Here is a 27887-nt window from a genome sequence, read left to right on the forward strand (position 1 = left end):
CATAATTGTTTTTTGTACGGGTAGAGTTATATGAGGCCAGGGAAGGAGGGATAGCTTAGGCGGACCAGCGGAAGAGTGGATCGTAAATGGTTTTTGTACGGGTAGATATATGAGGCCAGGGAAGGAGGGATAGCTTAGGCGGACCAGCGGAAGAGTGGATCATAATTGGTTTTTGTACAACAGTTTTCGGGACTGGAAACAATATATGCAATGTTATGAGTTGGTCAAGTTGGCAACACTGCAGTGGAGACTCTTCCGCCGAGGTAGAAACAGGAGGGGGAGAAGGGAGAGGAGAGAGAGAGAGGGAGGAAGGAATAGAGGGAGGGGATGTTACGTCGATTCCCCTGAAGACAAGTGGAATAGAACGGAATAACAAGTGGATGGATGGGTGAATGGAAGCAATAGACATCACAGCTGGGAATAGACAGAGGTTAAACATACACTAAGCAATGTAGCATATGGTAAAAATCAGGGATGTATGGATAGCCTATAGATAAATTTACTTAGCAATGCGTTAGACAAATATAAACATGTATTAGGCAAAGCTTTAACTAGCATAAGGCAGCTGGGTTAGGTTAGAACATGTATAGATCAATAGAGTGGGCACTGGGCTATGTTAAGTGGGTATATGGGTCTACCTAACAGGCTGAGGATTGGAAGGCGTTAACACTAGGCTACTATAGAGGAAATGTATCGAACAATGGAAATAGAGGAAGGGTTTGAACTGGATTGAGGAAGATGGAGAAGGGTCATTGCCAAGTCCGACCCCAGGAACAGGTGGACTATGAAAAGACTGGACTAATACATGTACTAAGAGTGGCCAAGATTGAGCTCATCCCAGGTAACTTGTGGGTAGGTTTAGATAAGGCTGCAAGGTTGAATTATACTGAGCTTGAAGGTTAAGTTAGGTTAGACTAAGTTTAGAATAGAATCAGATTAGGTCAACTTACAGCTTGGTTAGGTTTTACGATAAGGTTACCTAATATCCAGTATAGCTTAGTTTGGTTAGGTCACAGTAAGACTTGGCTAGGAAAAGGTTAAGTTAGGTTAGACTAAGTTTAGAATAGAATCAGATTAGGTCAACTTACAGATTGTTTAGGTTTTACAATAAGGTTACCCAATATCCAGTGTAGGTTTGTTATGTTAACATTAGATTAGGTTACAGTAAGGTTAGGTTAAGTTTAGAATAGAATCAGATTAGGTCAACTTACAGCTTGGTCAGGTTTTAGGATAAGGTTAGCTTAGATCCATCAGAGCTTGGTTTGGTTGTTAACATTAGATTAAGTTACAGTAAGATCTGAAGAGAGAAAGGTTAAGTTAGGTTAAGTTTAGAGTAGAATCAGATTAGGTCAACTTACAGCTTGGTTAGGTTTTAGGATAAGGTTAGCTTAGATCCATCATAGCTTGGTTTGGTTAAGTTAACATTAGATTAAGTTACAGTAAGATCTGAAGAGAGAAAGGTTAAGTTAGGTTAAGTTTAGAATAGAATCAGATTAGGTCAACTTACAGCTTGGTTAGGTTTTAGGATAAGGTTAGCTTAGATCCATCAGAGCTTGGTTTGGTTAAGTTAACATTAGATTAAGTTACAGTAAGATCTGAAGAGAGAAAGATTAGGTTAGGTTAAGTTAATAATAGAATCAGATTAGGTCAACTTACAGCTTGGTTAAGTTTTATGATAAGGTCAACTTAGATCCAGTACAGCTTGGTTTTGTTAGGTTAACATTAGATTAGGTCAAGGTTGGGTTAAGCAACATTAGCATAAGTTAGGTCAGGTCAAGGAGGGGAGGGTTAGGCCAAATTAGGTTAAGATATAATTAGAATCTGACCTATTCCATGGAGTGACTCAACAGACCACACACACACACACACACACACACACACTCAGTAGTCATCGCCGCGGGTCACAACCTCCTTGCATGTGGGTCGCAGGACAATGGTGTGTTCGAACTGGGCGGTGTAGCAGCCCTTGATGTCACACAGAGGCGGGTAGGGGTCAACAATACCCTGTGGAGAGAGAGAGAGAGAGAGAGATTTATGATCCAGTTTTTTTTTTTTTTTTTTTTTTTTTTTACAACAAAGGAGGCAGCTCAAGGGCAACAAAAAAAGAAATTAACAATAAAAAAAAAGCCCGCTACTCGCTGCTCCTAAAGTAAAACAAAAGAGGTGGCCGAAAGGAAGATCAAATACAGGAGGAGAGGTGTCCTGATACCCTCCTCTTGAAAGCGTATAAGTCGTAGGCAGGAGGAAATACAGATGAAGGAAGATTGGTCCAGAGTTTACCAGCGTGAGGGATGAAAGAGTGAAGATGCTGGTTAACTCTTGCATAAGGGGTTTGGACAGTATAGGGATGAGCATGAGTAGAGAGTCGAGTGCAGCGGGGCCGCGGGAGGGGGGGAGGCATGCAGTTAGCAAGTTCAGAAGAGCAGTCAGCGTGGAAATATCGATAGAAGATAGAAAGAGAGGCAACACTGCGGCGGATCTTTTGTGTTCTCCGCTCTATGTTATCAATACATTATACAGTAAACCTCCATCCATCGCGGGGGTTATGTTCCAGACCCATCCGCGATAAGTGAAAATCCACAAAATAGAAATACTCTATTTAAATACACCCTAGGCATGTTTTTATAACTTTCACGGTACTTTTAACCCGGTAGCAGTGATGGGCCAAATTTGTGGCTTTACCGTGTAGCAACGACGGGCCAAATTTGTGGATTTACCATGTAGTAGTGATGGGCCAAATTTGTGGCTTTACCGTGTAGCAGCGACGGGCCAAATTTGTGGCTTTACCGTGTAGCAGCGACGGGCCAAATTTGTGGCTTTACCGTGTAGCAACGACGGGCCAAATTTGTGGCTTTACCGTGTAGCAGCAACGGGCCAAATTTGTGGCTTTACCGTGTAGCAGCGACGGGCCAAATTTGTGGCTTTACCGTGTAGCAGCGACGGGCCAAATTTGTGGCTTTACCATGTAGCAGCGACGGGCCAAATTTGTGGCTTTACCGTGTAGCAGCGACGGGCCAAATTTGTGGCTTTACCGTGTAGCAGCGACGGGCCAAATTTGTGCCATGATATAAACCCCCCAAAAATAGATGATGCATAAACTGATCACAAATGCTTTGATATATATTATGAAATGGTTTGTGTGGGGGGTGATTTTTTCTCATTTTTCTCGCATCGAGGGACCATTAAGAAACATGGTCCCCGCTGCTACCACCCAGTTATTGGCCTTGTGATAATGATTTACAGACACTAATAAAACAGTGGAGCTGTGTCTATTGAACCGTACCTCCCTATGGAGTATATGCCACATCAGAAAGTTGAGCAAAGCAGATGTGACAAGGCCTCTCTTTAGCATATGTGTAACTCAGGCCCTATACAGTAATATCTAGGTTTATGAGTGGTTAAGTGTATGAGTGTTTGGATTTATGAGCAAAGGAAAAACACTAAACATCTCTTGGTTTATGAGTGGTTAAGTGTATGAGTGTTTGGATTTATGAGCAAAAGAAAAACACTAGAAATGCCTTGGTTTGTGAGTGGTTAAGTGTATGAGTGTTTGGATTTATGAGCAAAAGAAAAACACTAGAAATGCCTTGGTTTGTGAGTGGTTAAGTGTATGAGTGTTTGGATTTATGAGCAAAAGAAAAACACTAGAAATGCCTTGGTTTGTGAGTGGTTAAGTGTATGAGTGTTTGGATTTATGAGCAAAAGAAAAACACTGGAAATGCCTTGGTTTATGAGTGGTTAAGTGTGTGAGTGTTTGGATTTATGAGCAAAGAAAAACACTGGAAATGCCCAGGTTTATGAGTGGTTAAGTGTATGAGTGTTTTGATTTATGAGCAAAAGAAAAACACTGGAAATGCCTTGGTTTATGTGTGGTTAAGTGTATGAGTGTTTTGTTTTATGAGCAAAAGAAAAACACTGGAAATGCCTTGGTTTATGAGTGGTTAAGTGTGTGAGTGTTTGGATTTATGAGCAAAAGAAAAACACTAGAAATGCCTTGGTTTATGAGTGCTTAAGTGTATGAGTGTTTGGATTTATGAGCAAAAGAAAAACACTGGAAATGCCTTGGTTTATGAGTGCTTAAGTGTATGAGTGTTTGGATTTATGAGCAAAAGAAAAACACTAAACATCTCTTGGTTTATGAGTGGTTAAGTGTATGAATGTTTGGATTTATGAGCAAAGGAAAAACACTAAACATCTCTTGGTTTATGAGTGGTTAAGTGTATGAGTGTTTTGTTTTATGAGCAAAAGAAAAACACTGGAAATGCCTTGGTTTATGAGCGGTTAAGTGTATGAGTGTTTCGATTTATGAGCAAAAGAAAAACACTGGAAATGCCTTGGTTTATGAGCGGTTAAGTGTGTGAGTGTTTGGATTTATGAGCAAAAGAAAAACACTGGAAATGCCTTGGTTTATGAGTGGTTAAGTGTATGAGTGTTTCGATTTATGAGCAAAAGAAAAACACTGGAAATGCCTTGGTTTATGAGTGGTTAAGTGTATGAGTGTTTTGTTTTATGAGCAAAAGAAAAACACTAGAAATGCCTTGGTTTATGAGTGGTTAAGTGTATGAGTGTTTGGATTTATGAGCAAAAGAAAAACACTAGAAATGCCTTGGTTTATGAGTGGTTAAGTGTATGAGTGTTTTGATTTATGAGCAAAAGAAAAACACTGGAAATGCCTTGGTTTATGAGTGGTTAAGTGTGTGAGTGTTTGGATTTATGAGCAAAGGAAAAACACTAAACATCTCTTGGTTTATGAGTGGTTAAGTGTATGAGTGTTTGGATTTATGAGCAAAGGAAAAACACTAAACATCCCTTGGTTTATGAGTGGTTAAGTGTATGAGTGTTTGGATTTATGAGCAAAAGAAAAACACTAAACATCCCTTGGTTTATGTGTGGTTAAGTGTATGAGTGTTTGGATTTATGAGCAAAAGAAAAACACTGGAAATGCCTTGGTTTATGAGTGGTTAAGTGTATGAGTGTTTGGATTTATGAGCAAAAGAAAAACACTGGAAATGCCTTGGTTTATGTGTGGTTAAGTGTATGAGTGTTTTGTTTTATGAGCAAAAGACAAACACTGGAAATGCCATGGTTTATGAGTGGTTAAGTGTATGAGTGTTTCGATTTATGAGCAAAAGAAAAACACTGGAAATGCCTTGGTTTATGAGTGGTTAAGTGTATGAGTGTTTGGATTTATGAGCAAAAGAAAAACACTGGAAATCCCTTGGTTTATGAGTGGTTAAGTGTATGAGTGTTTTGTTTTATGAGCAAAAGAAAAACACTGGAAATGCCTTGGTTTATGAGTGGTTAAGTGTATAAGTGTTTGGATTTATGAGCAAAAGAAAAACACTGGAAATCCCTTGGTTTATGAGTGGTTAAGTGTATGAGTGTTTGGATTTATAAGCAAAAGAAAAACACTGGAAATGCCTTGGTTTATGTGTGGTTAAGTGTGTGAGTGTTTGGATTTATGAGCAAAGAAAAACACTGGAAATGCCCAGGTTTATGAGTGGTTAAGTGTATGAGTGTTTTGATTTATGAGCAAAAGAAAAACACTGGAAATGCCTTGGTTTATGTGTGGTTAAGTGTATGAGTGTTTTGTTTTATGAGCAAAAGAAAAACACTGGAAATGCCTTGGTTTATGAGTGGTTAAGTGTGTGAGTGTTTGGATTTATGAGCAAAAGAAAAACACTAGAAATGCCTTGGTTTATGAGTGCTTAAGTGTATGAGTGTTTGGATTTATGAGCAAAAGAAAAACACTGGAAATGCCTTGGTTTATGAGTGCTTAAGTGTATGAGTGTTTGGATTTATGAGCAAAAGAAAAACACTAAACATCTCTTGGTTTATGAGTGGTTAAGTGTATGAATGTTTGGATTTATGAGCAAAGGAAAAACACTAAACATCTCTTGGTTTATGAGTGGTTAAGTGTATGAGTGTTTTGTTTTATGAGCAAAAGAAAAACACTGGAAATGCCTTGGTTTGTGAGCAGTTAAGTGTATGAGTGTTTGGATTTATGAGCAAAAGAAAAACACTGGAAATGCCTTGGTTTGTGAGCAGTTAAGTGTGTGAGTGTTTGGATTTATGAGCAAAGGAAAATCACTAGAAATGCCTTGGTTTATGAGTGGTTAAGTGTGTGAGTGTTTGGATTTATGAGCAAAAGAAAAACACTGGAAATGCCTTGGTTTGTGAGCAGTTAAGTGTGTGAGTGTTTGGATTTATGAGCAAAAGAAAAACACTAGAAATGCCTTGGTTTATGAGTGGTTAAGTGTATGAGTGTTTGGATTTATGAGCAAAAGAAAAACACTAGAAATGCCTTGGTTTATGAGTGGTTAAGTGTGAGTGTTTTGATTTATGAGCAAAAGAAAACACTGGAAATGCCTTGGTTTATGAGTGGTTAAGTGTGAGTGTTTGGATTTATGAGCAAAGGAAAACACTAAACATCTCTTGGTTTATGAGTGGTTAAGTGTATGAGTGTTTGGATTTATGAGCAAAGGAAAAACACTAAACATCCCTTGGTTTATGAGTGGTTAAGTGTATGAGTGTTTGGATTTATGAGCAAAAGAAAACACTAAACATCCCTTGGTTTATGTGTGGTTAAGTGTGAGTGTTTGGATTTATGAGCAAAAGAAAAACACTGGAAATGCCTTGGTTTATGAGTGGTTAAGTGTATGATTGTTTGGATTTATGAGCAAAAGAAAAACACTGGAAATGCCTTGGTTTATGTGTGGTTAAGTGTATGAGTGTTTTGTTTTATGAGCAAAAGACAAACACTGGAAATGCCATGGTTTATGAGTGGTTAAGTGTATGAGTGTTTCGATTTATGAGCAAAAGAAAAACACTGGAAATGCCTTGGTTTATGAGTGGTTAAGTGTATGAGTGTTTGGATTTATGAGCAAAAGAAAAACACTGGAAATCCCTTGGTTTATGAGTGGTTAAGTGTATGAGTGTTTTGTTTTATGAGCAAAAGAAAAACACTGGAAATGCCTTGGTTTATGAGTGGTTAAGTGTATAAGTGTTTGGATTTATGAGCAAAAGAAAAACACTGGAAATCCCTTGGTTTATGAGTGGTTAAGTGTATGAGTGTTTGGATTTATAAGCAAAAGAAAAACACTAGAAATGCCTTGGTTTATGAGTGGTTAAGTGTATGAGTGTTTGGATTTATAAGCAAAAGAAAAACACTGGAAATGCCTTGGTTTATGAGTGCTTAAGTGTATGAGTGTTTGGATTTATGAGCAAAGAAAAACACTGGAAATGCCTTGGTTTATGAGTGGTTAAGTGTATGAGTGTTTGGATTTATGAGCAAAAGAAAAACACTGGAAATGCCTTGGTTTATGAGTGCTTAAGTGTGTGAGTGTTTGGATTTATGAGCAAAGAAAAACACTGGAAATGCCTTGGTTTATGAGTGGTTAAGTGTATGAGTGTTTGGATTTATGAGCAAAAGAAAAACATTAAACATCCCTTGGTTTATGAGTGGTTAAGTGTGTGAGTGTTTGGATTTATGAGCAAAAGAAAATCACTGGAAATGCCTTGGTTTATGAGTGGTTAAGTGTATGAGTGTTTGGATTTATGAGCAAAAGAAAAACATTAAACATCCCTTGGTTTGTGAGTGGTTAAGTGTATGAGTGTTTGGATTTATGAGCAAAAGAAAATCACTGGAAATGCCTTGGTTTATGAGTGGTTAAGTGTATGAGTGTTTGGATTTATGAGCAAAAGAAAAACACTGGAAATGCCTTGGTTTATGAGTGGTTAAGTGTATGAGTGTTTGGATTTATGAGCAAAAGAAAAACACTGGAAATGCCTTGGTTTGTGAGTGGTTAAGTGTATGAGTGTTTGGATTTATGAGCAAAAGAAAAACACTGGAAATGCCTTGGTTTGTGAGTGGTTAAGTGTATGAGTGTTTGGATTTATGAGCAAAAGAAAAACACTGGAAATGCCATGGTTTATGAGTGGTTAAGTGTGTGAGTGTTTGGATTTATGAGCAAAAGAAAAACACTGGAAATGCCTTGGTTTATGAGTGGTTAAGTGTATGAGTGTTTGGATTTATGAGCAAAAGAAAAACACTGGAAATGCCTTGGTTTGTGAGTGGTTAAGTGTATGAGTGTTTGGATTTATGAGCAAAAGAAAAACACTAAACATCCCTTGGTTTGTGAGTGGTTAAGTGTATGAATGTTTGGATTTATGAGCAAAAGAAAATCACTGGAAATGCCTTGGTTTATGAGTGGTTAAGTGTATGAGTGTTTGGATTTATGAGCAAAAGAAAACAATGGAAATGCCTTGGGTTATGAGTGGTTAAGTGTATGAGTTTTTTGTTTTATGAGCAAAAGAAAAACACTGGAAATGCCTTGGTTTATGAGTGGTTAAGTGTGTGAGTGTTTGGATTTATGAGCAAAAGAAAATCACTAGAAATGCCATGGTTTATGAGTGGTTAAGTGTATGAGTTTTTTGTTTTATGAGCAAAAGAAAATCACTAGAAATGCCATGGTTTATGAGTGGTTAAGTGTATGAGTTTTTTGTTTTATGAGCAAAAGAAAATCACTAGAAATGCCTTGGTTTATGAGTGGTTAAGTGTATGAGTGTTTGGATTTATGAGCAAAAGAAAAACACTGGAAATGCCTTGGTTTATGAGTGGTTAAGTGTGTGAGTGTTTGGATTTATGAGCAAAAGAAAAACACTGGAAATGCCTTGGTTTATGAGTGGTTAAGTGTGTGAGTGTTTGGATTTACGAGCAAAAGAAAAACACTAGAAATGCCTTGGTTTATGAGTGGTTAAGTGTGTGAGTGTTTGGATTTATGAGCAAAAGAAAAACACTAGAAATGCCTTGGTTTATGAGTGGTTAAGTGTGTGAGTGTTTGGATTTATGAGCAAAAGAAAAACACTGGAAATGCCATGGTTTATGAGTGGTTAAGTGTGTGAGTTTTTTGTTTTATGAGCAAAAGAAAAACACTAGAAATGCCTTGGTTTATGAGTGGTTAAGTGTGTGAGTGTTTGGATTTATGAGCAAAAGAAAAACACTAAACATCCCTTGGTTTGTGAGTGGTTAAGTGTATGAGTGTTTTGTTTTATGAGCAAAAGAAAAACACTGGAAATGCCTTGGTTTATGAGTGGTTAAGTGTATGAGTGTTTGGATTTATGAGCAAAAGAAAAACACTAAACATCCCTTGGTTTGTGAGTGGTTAAGTGTATGAGTGTTTTGTTTTATGAGCAAAAGAAAATAACTAGAAATGCCTTGGTTTATGAGTGGTGACTTGCAGTACGAGAATCCTGTTCGTACAAGTTGAAGACATGAAGTAAACTCATAAACCGAGGTATGACTGTATATCACAACTAGATAAACACACACACACACACACATATATAAACACACACCTTGTCACACAGATCCTTGAGGGCCATGAGGTACTTGCTCTCCCCAAGGCGGTCCAGCCAGCGACGACAGAATGCAAGTGTTCCAAAGTTCTGGTTAATCACATTGAGCAGATGTTTGGATTTGGTGAGCCTGAGGGAAGGGATGGTAGTAGTAGTAGTAGTAGTAGTAGTAGTAGTAGTAGTACCTGGCACCCTTTTGGCACACCCTCCAGTCTAGCAAGGAATCCAAGAATCTTACACCCCTTCCAAATCATACCTAACACCCCTTTGGCACACCGTACAGTCTTGCAACCCATCCAAATCATACCTAACACCCCTTTGGCACATCCTACAGTCTTGCACCCCACCCAAATCATACCTAACACCCCTTTGGCACATCCTACAGTCTTGCACCCCACCCAAATCATATCTAACACCCCATTCGCACATCCTCCAGTCTTGCACCCCACCCAAATCATATCTAACACCCCATTCGCACATCCTCCAGTCTTGCACCCCACCCAAATCATATCTAACACCCCTTTGCCACACCCTAGTCTTGCACCCCACCCAAATCATACCTAACACCCCTTTGGCACATCCTACAGTCTTGCACCCCACCCAAATCATACCTAACACCCCTTTGGCACATCCTACAGTCTTGCACCCCACCCAAATCACACCTAACACCCCATTTGCACATCCTACAGTCTTGCACCCCACCCAAATCATACCTAACACCCCTTTGGCACATCCTACAGTCTTGCACCCCACCCAAATCATATCTAACACCCCTTTCGCACATCCTACAGTCTTGCACCCCACCCAAATCACACCTAACACCCCTTTGGCACATCCTACAGTCTTGCACCCCATCCAAATCATATCTAACACCCCTTTGCCACACCCTAGTCTTGCACCCCACCCAAATCATATCTAACACCCCATTCGCACATCCTCCAGTCTTGCACCCCACCCAAATCATACCGAACACCCCTTTCGCACCACACCCAAATCATATCTAACACCCCTTTCGCACATCCTACAGTCTTGCACCCCACCCAAAGCATACCTATCACCCTCGCACACCCTCACCTCAGCGGCACATGTCCCACATCAAAGTTCTTCATGTAGTGTGAGGTCTCCATGTCGTCATGTACGTAGCCACGACCGGTCGACCCGAATGTCTCAATCGCGTAGACCTCATTCTCCTCCATGATTTCAGCTTCACCACCCTTCACGATTGGGACGGTCTTGCCAGCGTGGATGCCTGGGGGAAGGAAGGTCATAATGTGTGTGTGGGTGTAGGTGTGGGGGGGAGGGGGATGGTGGTGAGGAAGGGAGAGAGAGAAAGGGTTGAAGGAAAGGAGAGAGAGGGAGAGAAAGAGAGGTGGGTGGTGAGGAAGGGAGAGAGAAAGGGTTGAAGGAAAGGAGAGAGAGGGAGAGAAAGAGAGGGAAGGAAAGGAGAGAGAGAGGGAGAGAAAGAGAGGGAAGGGAAGGGAAGGAAAGGAGAGAGAGAGAGAGAATGTAAAGAAAAAAGTAGAAACAGAGAAATGAGAAAATATTAAAGAAAAAGAAAGAAAAAAAGAGGAAAAGGGGGAGAGAGAGAGAGAGAGAGAGAGAGAGAGAGAAAGGTAAACACACACACACACACACACACAAAAAAAAAAAAAAACTTACGGTACGGGGCGATCGAGTGTCCGTTGAGATTCCGAATGCACTTCACTTGGTACGTCTTGCCGCCCAGCTCCACCTCGTAGCTCTCCATTGTCTCCTGAATAGCCTCGCCGATGTCGCAGAGCCTGGCGTCAATACCGGCCTCGCGGATACCGGTGTTGGTGGCGGCCCTCACAGCCTCCACCAGCTTGTCGTACTTGTCGTCAAAGGTCAGGGTGAAGGCGCAGTCAATCACGCGACCTGAGGGGGGAGGAGGGGTGGGGGGGGAGTGTGTGTTAACCCCTTGATTGCTACAATACAATGAAGAGAAATGTAAAGTCCTGTCCAGCACACCAATACCACATGGGAAACACTCCACTACCCACCACAGAGGCAGAAAAAGACCTGGGAGTGTATGTTACCAGGCTACCAGTGAAGGGATATCCAGCACACCAATACCACATGGGAAACACTCCACTATCCACCACAGAGGCAGAGAAAGACCTGGGAGTGTATGTTACCAGGCTACCAGTGAAGGGATATCCAGCACACCAATACCACATGGGAAACACTCCACTACCCACCACAGAGGCAGAAAAAGACCTGGGAGTGTATGTTACCAGGCTACCAGTGAAGGATATCCAGCACACCAATACCACATGGGAAACACTCCACTACCCACCACAGAGGCAGAGAAAGACCTGGGTGTATGTTACCAGGCTACCAGTGAAGGATATCCAGCACACCAATACCACATGGGAAACACTCCACTATCCACCACAGAGGCAGAGAAAGACCTGGGAGTGTATGTTACCAGGCTACCAGTGAAGGGATATCCAGCACACCAATACCACATGGGAAACACTCCACTATCCACCACAGAGGCAGAGAAAGACCTGGGAGTGAATGTTACCAGGCTACCAGTGAAGGAGAAATCCGTGACAATCGCAGCGGACGGGTTAAATTCAATACTATCCCTGTAACATACCATTCACATGCACCCCATAGTCAATCTTGCACACATCGTCGTAGGAGAGGACGGTGGTGTCGCCAGCGTTCGGGGTGTAGTGGGCGGCGCAGTGGTTCAGCGAGCAGCCTGTCGGGAATGCCAGTCCAGCCTCAAGCCCGTTTTCTTTGATGAGCTTGCGGTTGGTCTCCTCGATCATGCTGCAGATCTCGAGCATGGTCATCCCAGGCTTGACGTTGCGACGGAAGTACTGGCGAGTCTGTTTTTTTTTTTTTGGTGGACGTATGTGTGTGTGAAAATGTGTTTGTGTATGAGTGTGTGTGAGGGTGTGCATTTGAATGTGTGTGTGTGTGTGTGTGTGTGCGCGAGAAAATGTTTGTGTATGTGTTAGAATGTGAGTATGTGTGTGTGTGAATAGTAGATTTTGTGTGTGTGTATGTGTGAGTTAATGTGTATGTGTGTGTGTGCGTGAATGTGGGAGATCGTGTGTGTGTGTGTGTGTGTGTGTGTGTGTGTGTGTGTGTGTGTGTGTGTTAGAATGTGAGTATGTGTGTGTGAATATGAGATTGTGTGTGTATTAATGTGTGAGAATGTGTGTGTGTGTGTGTGTGTGTGTGTGTAGAGAAAAGGAGGAAAAACAGGAAAATTAATATCAACAGAGACCCATACATACTGTTCTGCCTATCTATCTATCTATCTATCTGTCTCTCTCTTGGCGAACTCATCAAGGAACGCAGCAGGACAAAATAAGAAAAAACACAAAAAAAACATCAATCACCTTCCTCTACCGTAAAAAATAAAATACAATAATAATAAATGAACAATGAAAACAATCTCTCCGTCTCACCGTGCGATGGACCTCCGCCCCAATCCGAATCTCCCGGTACATGTCCTCGTAAGACGTTTCGAGAGCCTTCTTCTCGGCCGACGTCATCCTATTAATGGCTGTTCTTCCGTCCTGCTTGATCTTGTACTCACAGATCTCCCCGATTGGTAGATTCCCTGCGGACCGAAGGAGCTTAGGGTCACATTTTTAAACACTTCTGCACCCAAGAACATGTAATTTATTAGTCTTTCATGGGAGTCTTGTTCACCTGAGCCTAGAGATAGTTAGGTGGTTAGTATAATTCCGAATGTTAGTGTTGGGTACGATAGGTCTAAGTCTAAGGTCTAAGGGAGAGCTAGCTTGAGTTAGGTTAGGGAAGGTTAGCTGAGGGAAGGCTAGCTTAGGTTAGTCTAGGTACAAGTTAGGTTAGGTTAGGTTAGGTTAGGCAAGGTAAGATTACAGCACTGGGCACCAAGGATAGAAAAAGTTGGGTAAGGGAGAGCTAGCTTGAGTTAGGTTAGGGAAGGTTAGCTGAGGGAAGGCTAGCTTAGGTTAGTCTAGGTACAAGTTAGGTTAGGTTAGGTTAGGCAAGGTAAGATTACAGCACTGGGCACCAAGGCTAGAAAAAGTTGGGTAAGGGAGAGCTAGCTTGAGTTAGGTTAGGGAAGGTTAGCTGAGGGAAGGCTAGCTTAGGTTAGTCTAGGTACAAGCAGTGTAATAGCCCTTCAGTCCTGTTCCCCTGAGCCTATAGTCAAATGGTTAGTATGATAAATTTGGAGTGCCAGTGTTGACATGTGATCTGGCACTGCACTCGCCTGGCACCAATGTTAACCTGCCTCTCCAGTCTCCATACTCCTCCTACACTATGCAAAATTTCCCTTGGAGAGTTTCGTTTAGTCAGGGGAACATCTGTGGTCATATGCCGGAGAGAGACCGAAGGGGAAGGAATTATAGAAGGGAACAGACCCTAAGAGACACAACACAACCCCCAATTAATACCTGGTACCCATTTACTGCTGGTTGGACAGGGCGTAGGGTATCGGAAAAGCCGCCCAAATTTCTCCACTCCGCCCGGGAATCGAACCCGGGCTCTCGCGGTTGTGAGCCGAGTGTGCTAACCACTGCACCACGAAGCCCCCTGAAAATTCCCCTCAAAATAACTGTCCCATTTACTCGATTTTTACCTATTACAGTAAGGGCGAGTGTGGCTTGGGTATGGGCAGGAGAAGGGGGATGGTGTGGTCAGGATACGGTATGGGATAGGGCGAGAGGACAGTGATAGAGAGATAGAAAGAAAGGGAAAGAAAGAAGGAAAGAAAAGAAAGATATAGAGATAGACAGAGAGAGAGAGAGAGAGAGAGAGAAACTAGAAATAAGAAAATGAAAAAGAAAAGAATGAGAATTAAATATAGGAGAGAGAGAGAGAGAGAGAGAGCGTGCACAAACAAACAAACTAACTTACCATCGGGATAGAGATCGACGATTGGAATGGAAGGAGGGTCAGTTTGCTTCCCCTTCCCTCCTCCTCCTCCTCCACCTCCTCCTCCACCTCCCTTCTTCTTCTTCTTGTTCTTCTTCTTCTTCTTGTTCCCTCCTCCTTCTCCTCCCTCACCCTAAAATAAATAATAATAAAAATAATAATAATGATCGCAAAAGTACATTAACTGTATATACAAAGGGTTAAGTAGTATAGTATCACACCCAGTATTAGAAGTAGTAGTAGTAGTAGTAGTAGTAGTAGTAGTAGTAGTAGTAGTAGTAGTAGTAGTAGTAGTAGTAGTAGTAGTAAGAAATGGTACAAACTTTTACCTTAACCTTCTGAAACGTAACAAATAATCATGTAAAAAAAGTATATAAATAATAATAATAATAATAATAATAATAACAAAAATATCAAAACATTATAATCACATCTACATAACACCTCTCCCTTCCTCCTCCTCCTCCTCCTCCTCCTCACTCACCTCTTCCTCCTCCTCATCTCCGTTTAGGTGAGTCTCGGCTAAAGCGTTGCTCAAGCCATTTTCTTTGTTCGCGCCGTCGTCATCTGCTTCACCGTCAGGAACATTCACTGAGCTCACGCCACCAGCTGTAACGGTAGATGGTGGTTAGTAGTAGTAGTAGTAGTAATAGTAGTAGTGGTGGTGGTGGTAGTAGTAGTAACATGTCTTAAAATTCCTTCCTCCTTCTTTGTGAACTTTTCTTCTTTTTCTTCCTTTCCTTTGGGCCTAAACTCAGCTATTATATCACAAGAACATGCAAATAAGTGTTAGGTTTAGATGCATTTAAAATTATCCTGGTTGCCGACTTTTCTTGGGAATGACTATATATTTATTTTATTATTATTATTATTTTTTTGAAGGGCCTGGTGGTCAGCCCTAGCCCATCTTGGTGCAGGCAAGTGTTTAAAGTGGCGCCATTTTGAGACACTGGCTCTTTATTTCCAAGCAAAATCTGATGCATTATATTATGGAGATAATTGTTGGTTTAAGTACCTGGAGCTATTTTGACTTCTGGTCTTAACCCTTACATTACGGCGATCGTATATATAAGTGCGCTACCACACACCACACCCGTACGGGGATCATATATATAGTCATCACACTCTACGCTCCCTACGTTTCAAATATACCGGCAGTTCTTGACTCAGAAGAATGGTGGAGGCATCTGGCATCCATACACACACTTATTCGTCTCAGCGCGCACCCTACCAAAGGCCACAGATCATTTTCCACTCTTGTTCGAAATACATCTGGCATGTCTCATGACGCGGCAAGCAGTTCCTCTGCTCCGGGCGGAAGTAGACCACGGGCGGAGAGAGAGAGAGAGAGAAAGAGAGAGAGTGTGGGGTGCTTCCACGCGACGCAATATTTTTGGTTGTCATAACTTATTTGTTATTATTAGGAGAGAAGTTTTATTACACCACCATCTATACTACATGAATATACAATTATTGCAAAGAAGAAAGACACCATTTCCACCTCTTTTAAATGTCTAAACTTTCCCCATGCACAACATCCAGAGAAATATATCGCCACCCGTACTCTAAGGGTTAAGATAAGTGATTTACAGATGCCGTCTCCATTGAGAGGGCATCTGTAAATCACTTAAGACCAAAAGTCAAAATAGCTACTGACAATTATTCAACAGCAAGTTAAATCACTCTTAAGCTGCTGGAGAGTAAAATAAAGCCCTGTGCGAAAAAATATGAAACCTCCCAGCTGTATTTTTCCTGTTTGGGCCCCTCAGGAGACTGTGGCCTGCATCACCATCGCCCCTCAGTGGTCACACACACCACACACAGACGCAAACCTTAACCTTACCAGCAAAGGATAAATACATTTTTTTTCTATCCATAGGTACCACGTTTGGACATTTGGCTCCAAACGACAGCCAGTATTAATTTTTCCCGAAATAGAAAAGAGGAACAGAGTTAAGTCAAAACAGTTCTTGTCTCCGAGTCGCCGCCGGATAGCCAATACGGTCCATAACACGTAACTTTCCAATTTTGTTTGTCGCTGAAGTCACTTATTCTCATTTACTTAAGCACTTGTGGCATTTCTTTTCCCAGCACTGCACCAGGAACACTTTCGCCCACTTTACAATTCTTTTTTTCCACTGCCCACCACCTTGACCCGTCCCACGCTGTGTATTTCCACCAGCCCGCAACGTGCAATGAATAAATCTAAACTAACCTAACCCATCGTACTTGTTACTGCACGGCATTCATGGACCAAAAATGAATCCATATCGAAAGTACCAACTTCGCAAGAGCTGGCTACCCTCTCCTCAATATTATTAGTGAATGAGTGAGTCGAGTGCTTTCTTGAAGGTTACTGGTGTCATTTCAATAATCTTGGCATTACTTAATTACTTGCATTTCCAGTGGGTGTAATACTTGACAAATATAGCTTCCCATGGGTGTAATACTAGACAAATATAGCTTCCCATGGGTGTAATACTGGACAAATACAGCTTCCCATGGGTGTAATACTTGACAAATATAGCTTCCCTTGGGTGTAATACTTGACAAATATAGCTTCCCATGGGTGTAATACTTGACAAATATAGCTTCCCATGGGTGTAATACTTGACAAATATAGCTTCCCATGGGTGTAATACTTGACAAATATAGCTTCCCATGGGTGTAATACTTGACAAATATAGCTTCCCATGGGTGTAATACTTGACAAATATAGCTTCCCATGGGTGTAATACTTGACAAATATAGCTTCCCATGGGTGTAATACTTGACAAATATAGCTTCCCATGGGTGTAATACTTGACAAATATAGCTTCCCATGGGTGTAATACTAGACAAATATAGCTTCCCATGGGTGTAATACTAGACAAATATAGCTTCCCATGGGTGTAATACTTGACAAATATAGCTTCCCATGGATGTAATACTAGACAAATATAGCTTCCCATGGGTGTAATACTTGACAAATATAGCTTCCCTTGGGTGTAATACTAGACAAATATAGCTTCCCATGGGTGTAATACTAGACAAATATAGCTTCCCATGGGTGTAATACTAGACAAATATAGCTTCCCTTGGGTGTAATACTAGACAAATATAGCTTCCCTTGGGTGTAATACTTGACAAATATAGCTTCCCTTGGGTGTAATACTAGACAAATATAGCTTCCCATGGGTGTAATACTAGACAAATATAGCTTCCCTTGGGTGTAATACTAGACAAATATAGCTTCCCATGGGTGTAATACTAGACAAATATAGCTTCCCATGGGTGTAATACTTGACAAATATAGCTTCCCATGGGTGTAATACTTGACAAATATAGCTTCCCATGGGTGTAATACTTGACAAATATAGCTTCCCTTGGGTGTAATACTAGACAAATATAGCTTCCCATGGGTGTAATACTTGACAAATATAGCTTCCCATGGGTGTAATACTAGACAAATATAGCTTCCCATGGGTGTAATACTAGACAAATATAGCTTCCCATGGGTGTAATACTAGACAAATATAGCTTCCCATGGGTGTAATACTAGACAAATATAGCTTCCCATGGGTGTAATACTTGACAAATATAGCTTCCCATGGGTGTAATACTTGACAAATATAGCTTCCCATGGGTGTAATACTAGACAAATACAGCTTCCCATGGGTGTAATACTAGACAAATATAGCTTCCCATGGGTGTAATACTTGACAAATATAGCTTCCCATGGGTGTAATACTAGACAAATATAGCTTCCCATGGGTGTAATACTTGACAAATATAGCTTCCCATGGGTGTAATACTAGACAAATATAGCTTCCCATGGGTGTAATACTAGACAAATATAGCTTCCCATGGGTGTAATACTAGACAAATATAACTTAGCAATGTTTAGGGTTCCCGCTAAAATATTAAGATCTTTTCACGAGTATTAACCACAACCACCATAAGTATTAACCACCATCATCACCACCACCACAACCACAACCAACCACCATCATCACCACCACCACAACCAAAACCAACAACCATCATCACCACCACCACAACAACCAACAACCATCATCACTACCACCACACGAGTATTAACCACAACCACCACCACCACCACCACCACCATAACAACCATCACCACCGCTGCCCCCCTCAACCACCCCCATTTTCTCTCCTTACCGGCCTTCTTCTTCTTCTTCTTTTTCTTTTTCTTCTTGGCTTCCTCCGGCGCCGTCCCGTCCACCAGGTCGTCTACCCTGTCGGGCTCCTCGTCCTCGCTGTGGCCATGTTTTTCATCGGCCTTCGCCCCAACGTTGTTCACCACGGCGGCCGCCATCTTCAACACACGTGGTACCGATACTACTGGTACCAATATTAGCGGTACCGTTGTTAGTGGTACCAGTATTAGCGGTACCGTTGTTAGTGGTACCAGTATTAGCGGTACCGGTGTTAGTGGTACCAGTATTAGCGGTACTTGAGAACCCCCTTGAGCCTATCTGTCAGAGGTGTTTTCTTTGTATCTCCCATGAAAGTGTAAATACATTTTTTTATTGACTGAATCTTTTGTATCTCTCACTTTATTCCTTGCCGGTTCTAAGTTAGGTCATCGGACTGTCCTTAATTAATCTTTCTCCTGTTTGACACATATGGGCCAACGTTGCCAGACTATCGTACTCTGCTTATGTTTGCTGATTTCCGACCCAAAAACTGTTTTCATCACCCAAATAACTGCCTTCGTGTATGGTTATCATTTAAATGGTTAATTATTGGTGCTTCTTGGCAACAGTTATGGGACAGAAACCGGTAAATAAGGGGGTCTGAGTACGATAATCTGGCAACGGTGATTATGGCCCACTGTCACCACGGCCTGATCACGTGTTGGACTCGTGATCACTAGCCTAGGAATAGATGATTGATTGATTGTTTATTGTTGCAGGTAAAACAACAAAGGAGAAGGGAGAAGCATGCCATCCCAACCCCCTGTGATTTTTCCTCTATTGTTTTCTTCTCTATTCTCTTAATTCTTTACTTCATGTCTTTTTATTCCTTGATTTGGTTTTCTTTTCCATTCTCTTCTTCCTTCCTCTCTGTATAGTTCATTATTCCTCTTCTTTCCTTCGTTTCTATATCCTGAATTCCTTCGATCTTTTCTTCATGTCTTCTGATTTCTTGGTTTTCTTTTCCATTCTCTTCTTCCTTCCTCTCTGTATAGTTACTTATTCGTCTTCTTTCCTTCGTTTCTATATCCTGAATTCCTTCGATCTTTTCTTCATGTCTTCTGATTTCTTGGTTTTCTTTTCCATTCTCTTCTTCCTTCCTCTCTGTAAAGTTAGTTATTCCTCTTCTTTCCTTCGTTTCTATATCCTGAATTCCTTCGATCTTTTCTTCATGTCGATTTCTTGGTTTTCTTTTCCATTCTCTTCTTCCTTCCTCTCTGTATAGTTCATTATTCCTCTTCTTTCCTTCGTTTCTATATCTTTAATTCCTTCTTTTCTTCATGTCTTCTCGATCCTTTGGTCTCTCTTCTAGACTTTATAACGATGCCAGGCGACGAGTAAACAGATTAGTAGGTCAGGCAAAGCGTAGATATGAAGAAACTATTGCAGCCAACTGTAAAAATATTCCGAAATCTTTCTTCAGTTACATAAACAACAGAAAGGCGATCAGAAGTAGAATTGGACCTTTAACAAACAGCGATGGTGGACTGACAGCCAACACATTGCAAACCTCTTAAACAGTTACTTTTCCTCGGTGTTTAATACTAACAGTCTTCCTCCCGCTACCACCAACACCACTAATGTAAATCTCGAGCATGCATTGCCTAACTTTGAAATAACAACCGATGAAGTCCTTAAAGCTCTCCATTCACTTAAAACAAATAAAAGTCCCGGACCCGATAAAGTATATCCTATACTGCTTAAAGAAACAAAGAGCAAAATAGCCTCCAAGAGGATTTGCACAAAATTTCAGCTTGGTCGGATAGATGGGAGATGCCCTTTAACGTAGACAAGTGTCAGGTCCTTCAAGTTGGAACAAAAAATAAGAAGTTCGATTACGAAATGCGCGGCGTTAAACTCACAAGCGTTCAATGCGTTAAGGACCTGGGGGTCACATCAATGCATCGATGCAGCAAATAAAGCGAACAGAATGTTGGGCTTCATTAAAAGAAACTTTTTATTCATGAATAAAGATGTAATACTTCCGCTCTACAACAGTTTAGTCAGACCCCACTTGGAATATGCGGTACAGTTTTGGTCTCCCCACCATGCAAAGGACATTGCTAAACTAGAAGGTGTTCAGCGTCGGGCAACGAAAATGATCCCTTCCTTGCGCAACAAATCCTACGATGAAAGGCTTTCCACCCTTAACATGTTCTCTCTTGAGAAACGTCGCCTCCGAGGAAAACTGATCGAATGTTTTAAAATACTTAATGGTTTCACGAATGTAGACAGATCAACATTGTTTATGATCGATGACACTTTGCGAACGAGGAACAATGGCACAAAACTCAAATGTAGACAAGTAAATTCAGACTGCACCAAATTTTCCTTCACCAACGTTGTAGTGCGAGAATGGAATAAGCTCCCATCATCAGTGGTCCAGTGTAACACGATTGACTCCTTCAAAAACAAGCTCGACCGTCACTTCCTTAAACTTAATATCAACTAGAGTAGAAAAGCACCGTTTTGGAGCCATCTGATTAATGTAGATTCACTTAGGTTTAAGGACAGACCACCAAGTCTGGACCATGGGGTCTGTGTGCTCTGATTTTCTATGTAATTCTATGTAATTCTCTTATCTGTCCTTTGGCTTGATGCCTATAATACCGGTACCAGAACCAGTACCAACGCTTAATTAACGGTACCAGACCACAGACACGAGGGAGGAGGGCGAGTCACTGCTGCTGTCTACAAGTTAGTTATTCCTCTTCTTTCCTTCGTTTATATATCCTTAATTCCTTGTTTTCTTCACGTCTTCTCATTCCTTTAGTTTTCTTCTCTTCCTTTACCTTGGTACCTGTAATACCGGTACCAGAACCTATATTAACGGTACCAGAACCTATATTAACGGTACCAGCGCTTAACGGACCAGACCACTGATACGAGGGAGGAGGACGAGTCACTGCTGCTGCCTACAAGTTAGTTATTCCTCTTCTTTCCTTCGCTTCTACATCCTAAATTCTTTCTTTTCTTCACGTCTTGTTCCTTTGGTCTTCTATCTTTCTCTGCCCTGGTACCTATAATACCGGTACCAGAACCTATATTACCGGTACCACCTTTGATAATAACGGTACCAGACCACAGAGACACGAGGGAGGAGGACGAGTCACTGGTGCTGCCTACAAGTTAGTTGTTCCTCTTCTTTCCTTTGCTTCTACATCCTAAATTCTTTCTTTTCTCCACGTCTTATTCCTTTGGTCTTCTATCTCTCTCTGCCTTGGTACCTATAATACCGGTACCAGAACCTATATTACCGGTACCAACTTTGATAATAACGGTACCAGACCACAGAGACACGAGGGAGGAGGACGAGTCACTGCTGCTGTCTACAAGTTAGTTATTCCTCTTCTTTCCTTCGCTTCTACATCCTAAATTCTTTCTTCACGTCTTGTTCCTTTGGTCTTCTATCTCTCTCTGCCCTGGTACCTATAATACCGGTACCAGAACCTATATTACCGGTACCAACTTTGATAATAACGGTACCAGACCACAGAGACACGAGGGAGGAGGACGAGTCACTGCTGCTGTCTACAAATTAGTTATTCCTCTTCTTTCCTTCGCTTCTACATCCTAAATTCTTTCTTTCTTCACGTCTTGTTCCTTTGGTCTTCTATCTTTCTCTGCCTTGGTACCTATAATACCGGTACCAGAACCTATATTACCGGTACCAACTTTGATAATAACGGTACCAGACCACAGAGACACGCGGGGCGGCGGGAGGCGGACGAGAGTGTTACCATCTACCAAAAACATCCATATTTCACCGCCATTATCCACCCCACAGCCTTATACATCATCCATGACCCTCAACAGCGGCCTTGTGACCTGAGCTGACCTTGGTGAGTCACGAGGCAGGGAAGTGACAGTTTGGGGAGGAGGGAGGGCATTAACTGGGCATTTGTATTATTTAACCATTTATCTTTTGCTACGGAATTACTGACCTGCCTTGTAATGTGGAGCTTCTGTAGTTATGTCTTTTCTTCCTGTTCTCCATGTCCTGTCAATCCTTTGCTTCTCGGTATTATTATTTTTTTCTACTACACGTCAACCATCATTATCAGGTCCAGTCCAGTCCAGTAGTCGGCTAGTTAATGGTTGAAACACTAGTATATGGGCTATTAAGTAGGTTCAGGTAGATTGCGGAAGTCTTGCCTTTGAATCGGAACTTCCTGATGTGGTCTGATACTGTGGTCTTGTGGTCTGGGTCTCATTCCGGCTATTAAGTAGGTTCAGGTAGATTGCGTAAGTCATGCCTTTGAATCGGAATTTCCTGATGTGGTCTGAGTCTGATATTGTGGTCTTGTGGTCTGGGTCTCATACTGGCTATTAAGTAGGTTCAGGTTCAGGTAGACAGCGGAAGTCTTGCCTTTGAATTGGAACTTCCTGATGTGGTCTGATATTGTGGTCTGGTTGTGGGTCTCATACTGGCTATTAAGTAGGTTCACGTTCAGGTAGATTGTGGAAGTCTTGCCTTTGAATCGGAACTTCCTGATGTGGTCTGATATTGTGGTCTTGTGGTCTGGGTCTCATTCCGGCTATTAAGTAGGTTCAGGTAGACAGCGGAAGTCTTGCCTTTGAATCGGAACTTCCTGATGTGGTCTGATATTGTGGTCTTGTGGTCTGGGTCTCATTCCGGCTATTAAGTAGGTTCAGGTAGATTGCGGAAGTCTTGCCTTTGAATCGGAACTTCCTGATGTGGTCTGATATTGTGGTCTTGTGGTCTGGGTCTCATACCGGCTATTAAGTAGGTGCAGGTAGACAGCGGAAGCCTTGCCTTTGAATCGGAACTCCCTGATGTGGTCTGATATTGTGGTCTTGTGGTCTGGGTCTCATTCTGGCTATTAAGTAGGTTCAGGTTCAGGTAGATTGCGGAAGTCTTGCCTTTGAATCGGAACTTCCTGATGTGGTCTGATATTGTGGTCTTGTGGTCTGGGTCTTATATCTGATTTAGCTTCACTATATTGATTTTATCTTCTCTCGTATTTCCCAGAATTTATAAATCGTTCTTTTACTTTCTTCAGTCACTTGTTCATCAAAAAAGGATCCTCGCATTATATTTCACTCGTCTTCGTCATAGGGTCGTTACAACATCATAATTTTTCCCCCGGTCTTCCCTATAAGCATTCTGAACACCATACATGTGCGTCGCAAACTACTGGAAACAGCTTTGAAGAGTTTGTGACCTTGTGGCCGCCTCGGGGGTCACGGTGGGCTGGGAGGGAGAGCGTAACACCGAGGGGGTCGAGGAGGGTCCCCCATTAGTGGTTAGGATTGATTGATTGATAGTTTATTGTTGCAAGTAAACAAAGGAGAAGGGAGGAGTATGCCATCCCAACCCCCAGGCAGGACAGAGTGTGATTAATGTCAAGTTTGGTTGGGGTAGTTTGGATTTATTCAACGCACAGTGTGGGGCGAGTTGTTTTCCCATTAAATCACTGGTAAAATTAGACTCTTCAATGCCTGTCGTGCACCCGTTGCCGCCGCCACAAAATATCTCGCAGAAGTTCAACTTGTTTACTGTTTTTACGTTTCACTCACTGCTCACAAAGATTATAAGTGGACAAACTAGAACAAAACCAGTTAAGTTAATATTTTCCCCCAGCACGCATACATGGTGAACTGTAGAGCGACTTGTTTCTGCAAGGAGACATTTCTCGCAACACCGGCCCGCACCGCCGTTGTGTCCCATCATCCGCTGTGTATTTCCGTCGCCCCACGCTGTGTTGTATAAATTTAAAATACCCCAACCGAAAACCCTCCATTGCGCTCCGAGGCGGCCGCAAGTAACTCATTAACTTTTAAAAAATCGCGAGCGGCATTTCTAGCAGTTGCGACGCACATAAATGGTGTTCAAAATGCGTAGAATACTGAGATCTAACCCAGGACAAGTGTGAGAAGTACCGCTGCAAGACAGGGAAGAAAGTAAAATAATACCTGGATTAGAAATGAGAGAAAAGAGAAAAATTACGCTGAAGAAGAAAATAAAGAAGAAGAGGAAGACAGACAAAGGAATTCAAACCAATAGCCACGCCCCTTGAGAGTACTGATCAAACCTTGCAACAATGAGGGCCGTGGCCGCCCAGACACCCGTGCCTTTGAGCAATGAATACCTTTATAAGGGAGGAAGAGGTGCTTGATCCTTTTATGCACTCACTGATATGTAATTACTGATCCCATAAAATTCACATGAAAGTATCATTGACAGTATAGTGCCTTCGCTGGGCCCAAGAACTTTAGCAAAACTTTAATCGCATTTTTCTCAAAACTGGTACAAAATGATCATAAAATTATTTTTTGGTTTTACTTTCTGCACGATTTTCATGAAACTTTAGGACGTACAAGATCATGTATCGTAGTAAAAATTTGTCAAGATGTTTTCTTGAAAAACGGCATAGTTTCGATATCTGGGAAAATTTTGTGTTAAAAAAAAAAAAAATTACACATTGACAAAAACATTTTTCAATAAAACATCTTGACAAATTGTTAGAATAACAATGAATTATCAGATGTTCGTGTCACAGGAAAGTCGATAAAAATATGACCGAGAAAAATTAATTTAAAATTTTCATAAAAACAACGAAAAATAATTTTCTTAATTTTTCATTTCATCTGATAAGCTTGAAATTTTGATATGATAACAAAGGTGCTAATGTATACAACATACATATTATTCATGACCACAGATGCAATTTTAATCCACGGCGAACTTTGTCCTTAAAAGAGTTTGGAAGGGTGGCCAAGAGAGAGGTCAGCTTCAGGAGGAGAGGTGTCTTGATCTGTAGGACACACTCTTTGCTTTTGAGAGACCAACAATTAACTTTTTTTTTTTTTTCTCTCTCTTTGTTTTGCCCTTGAGCTTCTTTGCTGTAAAGAGAAAAAACCTTAGACATTGCAGGGGATCCTAAACCAAGGGATGCACCACGGCTCAAAGGAAATGCATAAGTTGTGTGAGGTACAAGAAGCCTGGAATTCAGAGACGTGCCAGTCCTCGTCGACAGACCGACTTGGTTGGCTAGATTTCGATTGCTGATAGAGTGGGTCTGTCGGCATCCTGCTACGGGCTGACTTTGGCAAAGGCCCGTGTCCCCCGTGCAGGGAGGGAGCAATCTTTTCCCTCTTGACGGGCCATATGTGGACAAGGGCCTGTTCCCCAGTGATACTAGGTGATAAATCTTTAAAAAAAGCCTGGAATTAGCCACCCAGCAAATGACCGGTGTTGTGTAGTTCTTCAGACTGAAATGGAGAGAATTCGTAACATCACCGATCATGGCTGCTTGTGTTTGGGACTCCAAGACAAATTGTGTCCGGTAAATGTTCAGTGAGAGGGAAATAATGCTGGATATTTGCGAGGCTGTCAAAGAAAATATATGATAGATAATTAATAAAGCATTGGATGTTTGTGATGCTATCTTTATAAAGAAAAGATCTTGATGTTTTAGCGCGAACTGAAACATGAAAGTGAGCGACTCACTCATTCACTGTGATGTTATGAACGAGTGCATCAAGGATGATTTTTTAGGCTAACACCATTATATTGTTGACGGCCCTGCGGAACACTGCGCTGCCAGCCTGACCTGAAACTTCATCAACGGTAAATGGTAAACATAAATTGTAAGCAGCACACTGCCAGCTTCTAGGAAGGAAAGGTTGGTGGGCAGATGTGCAGGAGTGTGCCCAGGCAGCGGTGAAGGACAGCAGGATCCCCATGGTGACCATGATCCCTCTGAGGGTTTAGGCAGAGAAGGCACAGAGAGAAACACCTCACTAACACCTCGTCTCTTCATGCCAGGAAGTGGTGGTGGCCGTGCTGCGAGGGGCTCAGCGCCAGGAGACACCACTCAGCTGTGTCGCGCAGGTGCTGTGCTCAGCGCTTGCTGCATCCTTGCTGTCATTGACTTGAGGACTCCTTGGTGCATCCCGCGCCTGGCCTGCTGGCTTGGTCCCTGAGTGTGGTGTCGGGGAACCTTGCCGCCCGCTGCAGCTTCCCTGAGGTTCCTGCAAGACCTGCCACCTCCTCACAGCAGGAGCAGTGTTGCAGTGGAGGCTGCAGGGCCGGGCAGCAGCCTGAGTGGCCGGGACCAGCAGGAGCAGACTGCCCCTGGTGTGAGGATCAGGGGTGATCAGGAGAACCACCACCACCTTGCTGCTGGCATCTCCAGCCATAAAGGAAAGGGAACGTTTGAGTGTGAGAAGATTGGAGACTGAGAGCAAGTTCACCAGACACAGCCTTGCACTCACTGCTGAAGGAAACCATGAGTGCCCAGAGTGTGGCCAAAGACTCCCTGGGAAGGGCGGCCTCTACAATTACACCCACACACTCTGATGGAAAAAATATTGAATGTGAAGTCAATGGAAATCAATTAAATGTGAAAAGCATCTTTAACCGACACATTGCTAAATACACCGGCGACAGAAATCATCAGTGTGAAGTTTGTGGGAAAAAGTTTGGGCTGAAGAGTGTCTTCAATAGACATGTCCAGACTCACGTTGGCGAAGGAAACAATGAAGAAAAAGTTGGTGCAAAACAAGCCACTCTGCAGAACACTTCCAGCCCACACACTGTTCCGTCCACTGGGGAAGGAAACCTTGCGTGTGAAGTGTGTGGCAAAAGTTTCCTTGGGAAAGGTTCCCTGGCAAATCACATGCGTACTCATGCTGAAAAAAATCATGAGTGTAAGGTGTGTGGAAAAAGGTTTGCTGAGGAGAGTGGCCTGACCAGACACACCCTGATACACGAGACACAGCAGTGTGAAGTGTGCGGGATGAGGTTTGCCAGGAAGGGAACCCTGAACACACACCTGCGAACACACACCGGTGAAAAAAACTATCAATGTGAAATTTGTGGGAAAACATTTGGCAAGAATGCTTCCCTGAAGGACCACATCATGACCCACACTGGGGAAAAGAAGCACCAGTGTGGCGTGTGTGGGAAGCGCTTCACCCAGGGCAGCATCCTCTTCAGACACGCTCTCACACACACCGGGGAAAAGAAACAAGAATGTGAAATTTGCGGGAAGCTATTCAACGTGAAGGCCAGCCTCTCACTGCACATGCGCACACACACTGGGGAAAGACCTTATGAGTGTCTGGAGTGTGGCAAAAAGTTCATCCATATAACTCACTTGAAAAGCCACGTCTTGATACACACCGACCTGAGGGACTTCAAGTGTGATGTTTGTGGGCAGCTGTTTAATGCGAAGAGGGCCCTCAGGTCACACCTCATGACACACACTGGTGAAAGGCCTCATGAGTGCCTGGAGTGTGGCAAAAGGTTCACTTGTAAGACTCTGCTCAACAAACACAGCCTCCGACACTCTGACCTGAGAGAGTTCAAGTGTGATGTTTGTGGGAGACTTTTCAAGATGAAGAGTGACATTGCCCGACACATGAAGACACACTTCCGTTGAGGTGGTGTGT

General features: G+C 42.2%; 2 protein-coding genes and 1 long non-coding RNA gene across 4 annotated transcripts; 2 read left to right on the top strand and 1 right to left on the bottom strand.

The window, feature by feature from the left end:
* The first annotated feature begins 114 nt into the window (after window positions 1-114).
* On the top strand, window positions 115-1519 carry LOC126988519 (uncharacterized). Of its 2 annotated transcripts, none has more exons than XR_007742167.1 (3): window positions 115-1046; window positions 1170-1222; window positions 1370-1519. It is a non-coding gene; the product is annotated as an uncharacterized LOC126988519 (long non-coding RNA). The 2 variants fall into 2 exon arrangements; XR_007742166.1 differs by having other exon boundaries at window positions 1170-1201; window positions 1349-1497.
* On the bottom strand, window positions 1477-18606 carry LOC126988514 (methionine aminopeptidase 2-like). The gene is made up of 9 exons (XM_050846714.1): window positions 18430-18606; window positions 14750-14874; window positions 14248-14398; window positions 12807-12961; window positions 11981-12218; window positions 11017-11253; window positions 10432-10606; window positions 9358-9487; window positions 1477-2004 (listed from the first exon to the last, which is right to left on the bottom strand). Exons 1-9 carry the CDS (start codon window positions 18584-18586, stop codon window positions 1882-1884), a joined length of 1491 nt encoding a protein of 496 aa, XP_050702671.1. The 5' UTR covers window positions 18587-18606; the 3' UTR covers window positions 1477-1881.
* An 8110-nt stretch (window positions 18607-26716) lies between these two features.
* LOC126988516 (gastrula zinc finger protein XlCGF8.2DB-like) lies at window positions 26717-27879 on the top strand. The gene has a single exon (XM_050846717.1). It carries the CDS (start codon window positions 26723-26725, stop codon window positions 27875-27877), a length of 1155 nt encoding a protein of 384 aa, XP_050702674.1. The 5' UTR covers window positions 26717-26722; the 3' UTR covers window positions 27878-27879.
* The last annotated feature ends 8 nt before the right edge of the window (window positions 27880-27887 follow it).

This window comes from Eriocheir sinensis, chromosome 69 (assembly GCF_024679095.1).
Source record: "Eriocheir sinensis breed Jianghai 21 chromosome 69, ASM2467909v1, whole genome shotgun sequence".
NCBI lineage: Eukaryota > Metazoa > Arthropoda > Malacostraca > Decapoda > Varunidae > Eriocheir > Eriocheir sinensis.

Bases quoted from the DNA above. Each gene is read 5' to 3' on its own strand.
- LOC126988514 (XM_050846714.1), bottom strand. From the start codon at position 18,586: ATGGCGGCCGCCGTGGTGAACAACGTTGGGGCGAAGGCCGATGAAAAA. The intron at 12,219-12,806 runs GTGAGACGGAGA...AAAAAAAAACAG, and splicing joins GGGCGGAGGTCCATCGCACG to ACTCGCCAGTACTTCCGTCG. The intron at 10,607-11,016 runs GTAAGTTTTTTT...TCCTTCCCCCAG, and splicing joins ACACTCGATCGCCCCGTACC to GCATCCACGCTGGCAAGACC.
- LOC126988516 (XM_050846717.1), top strand. From the start codon at position 26,723: ATGAGTGCCCAGAGTGTGGCCAAAGACTCCCTGGGAAGGGCGGCCTCT.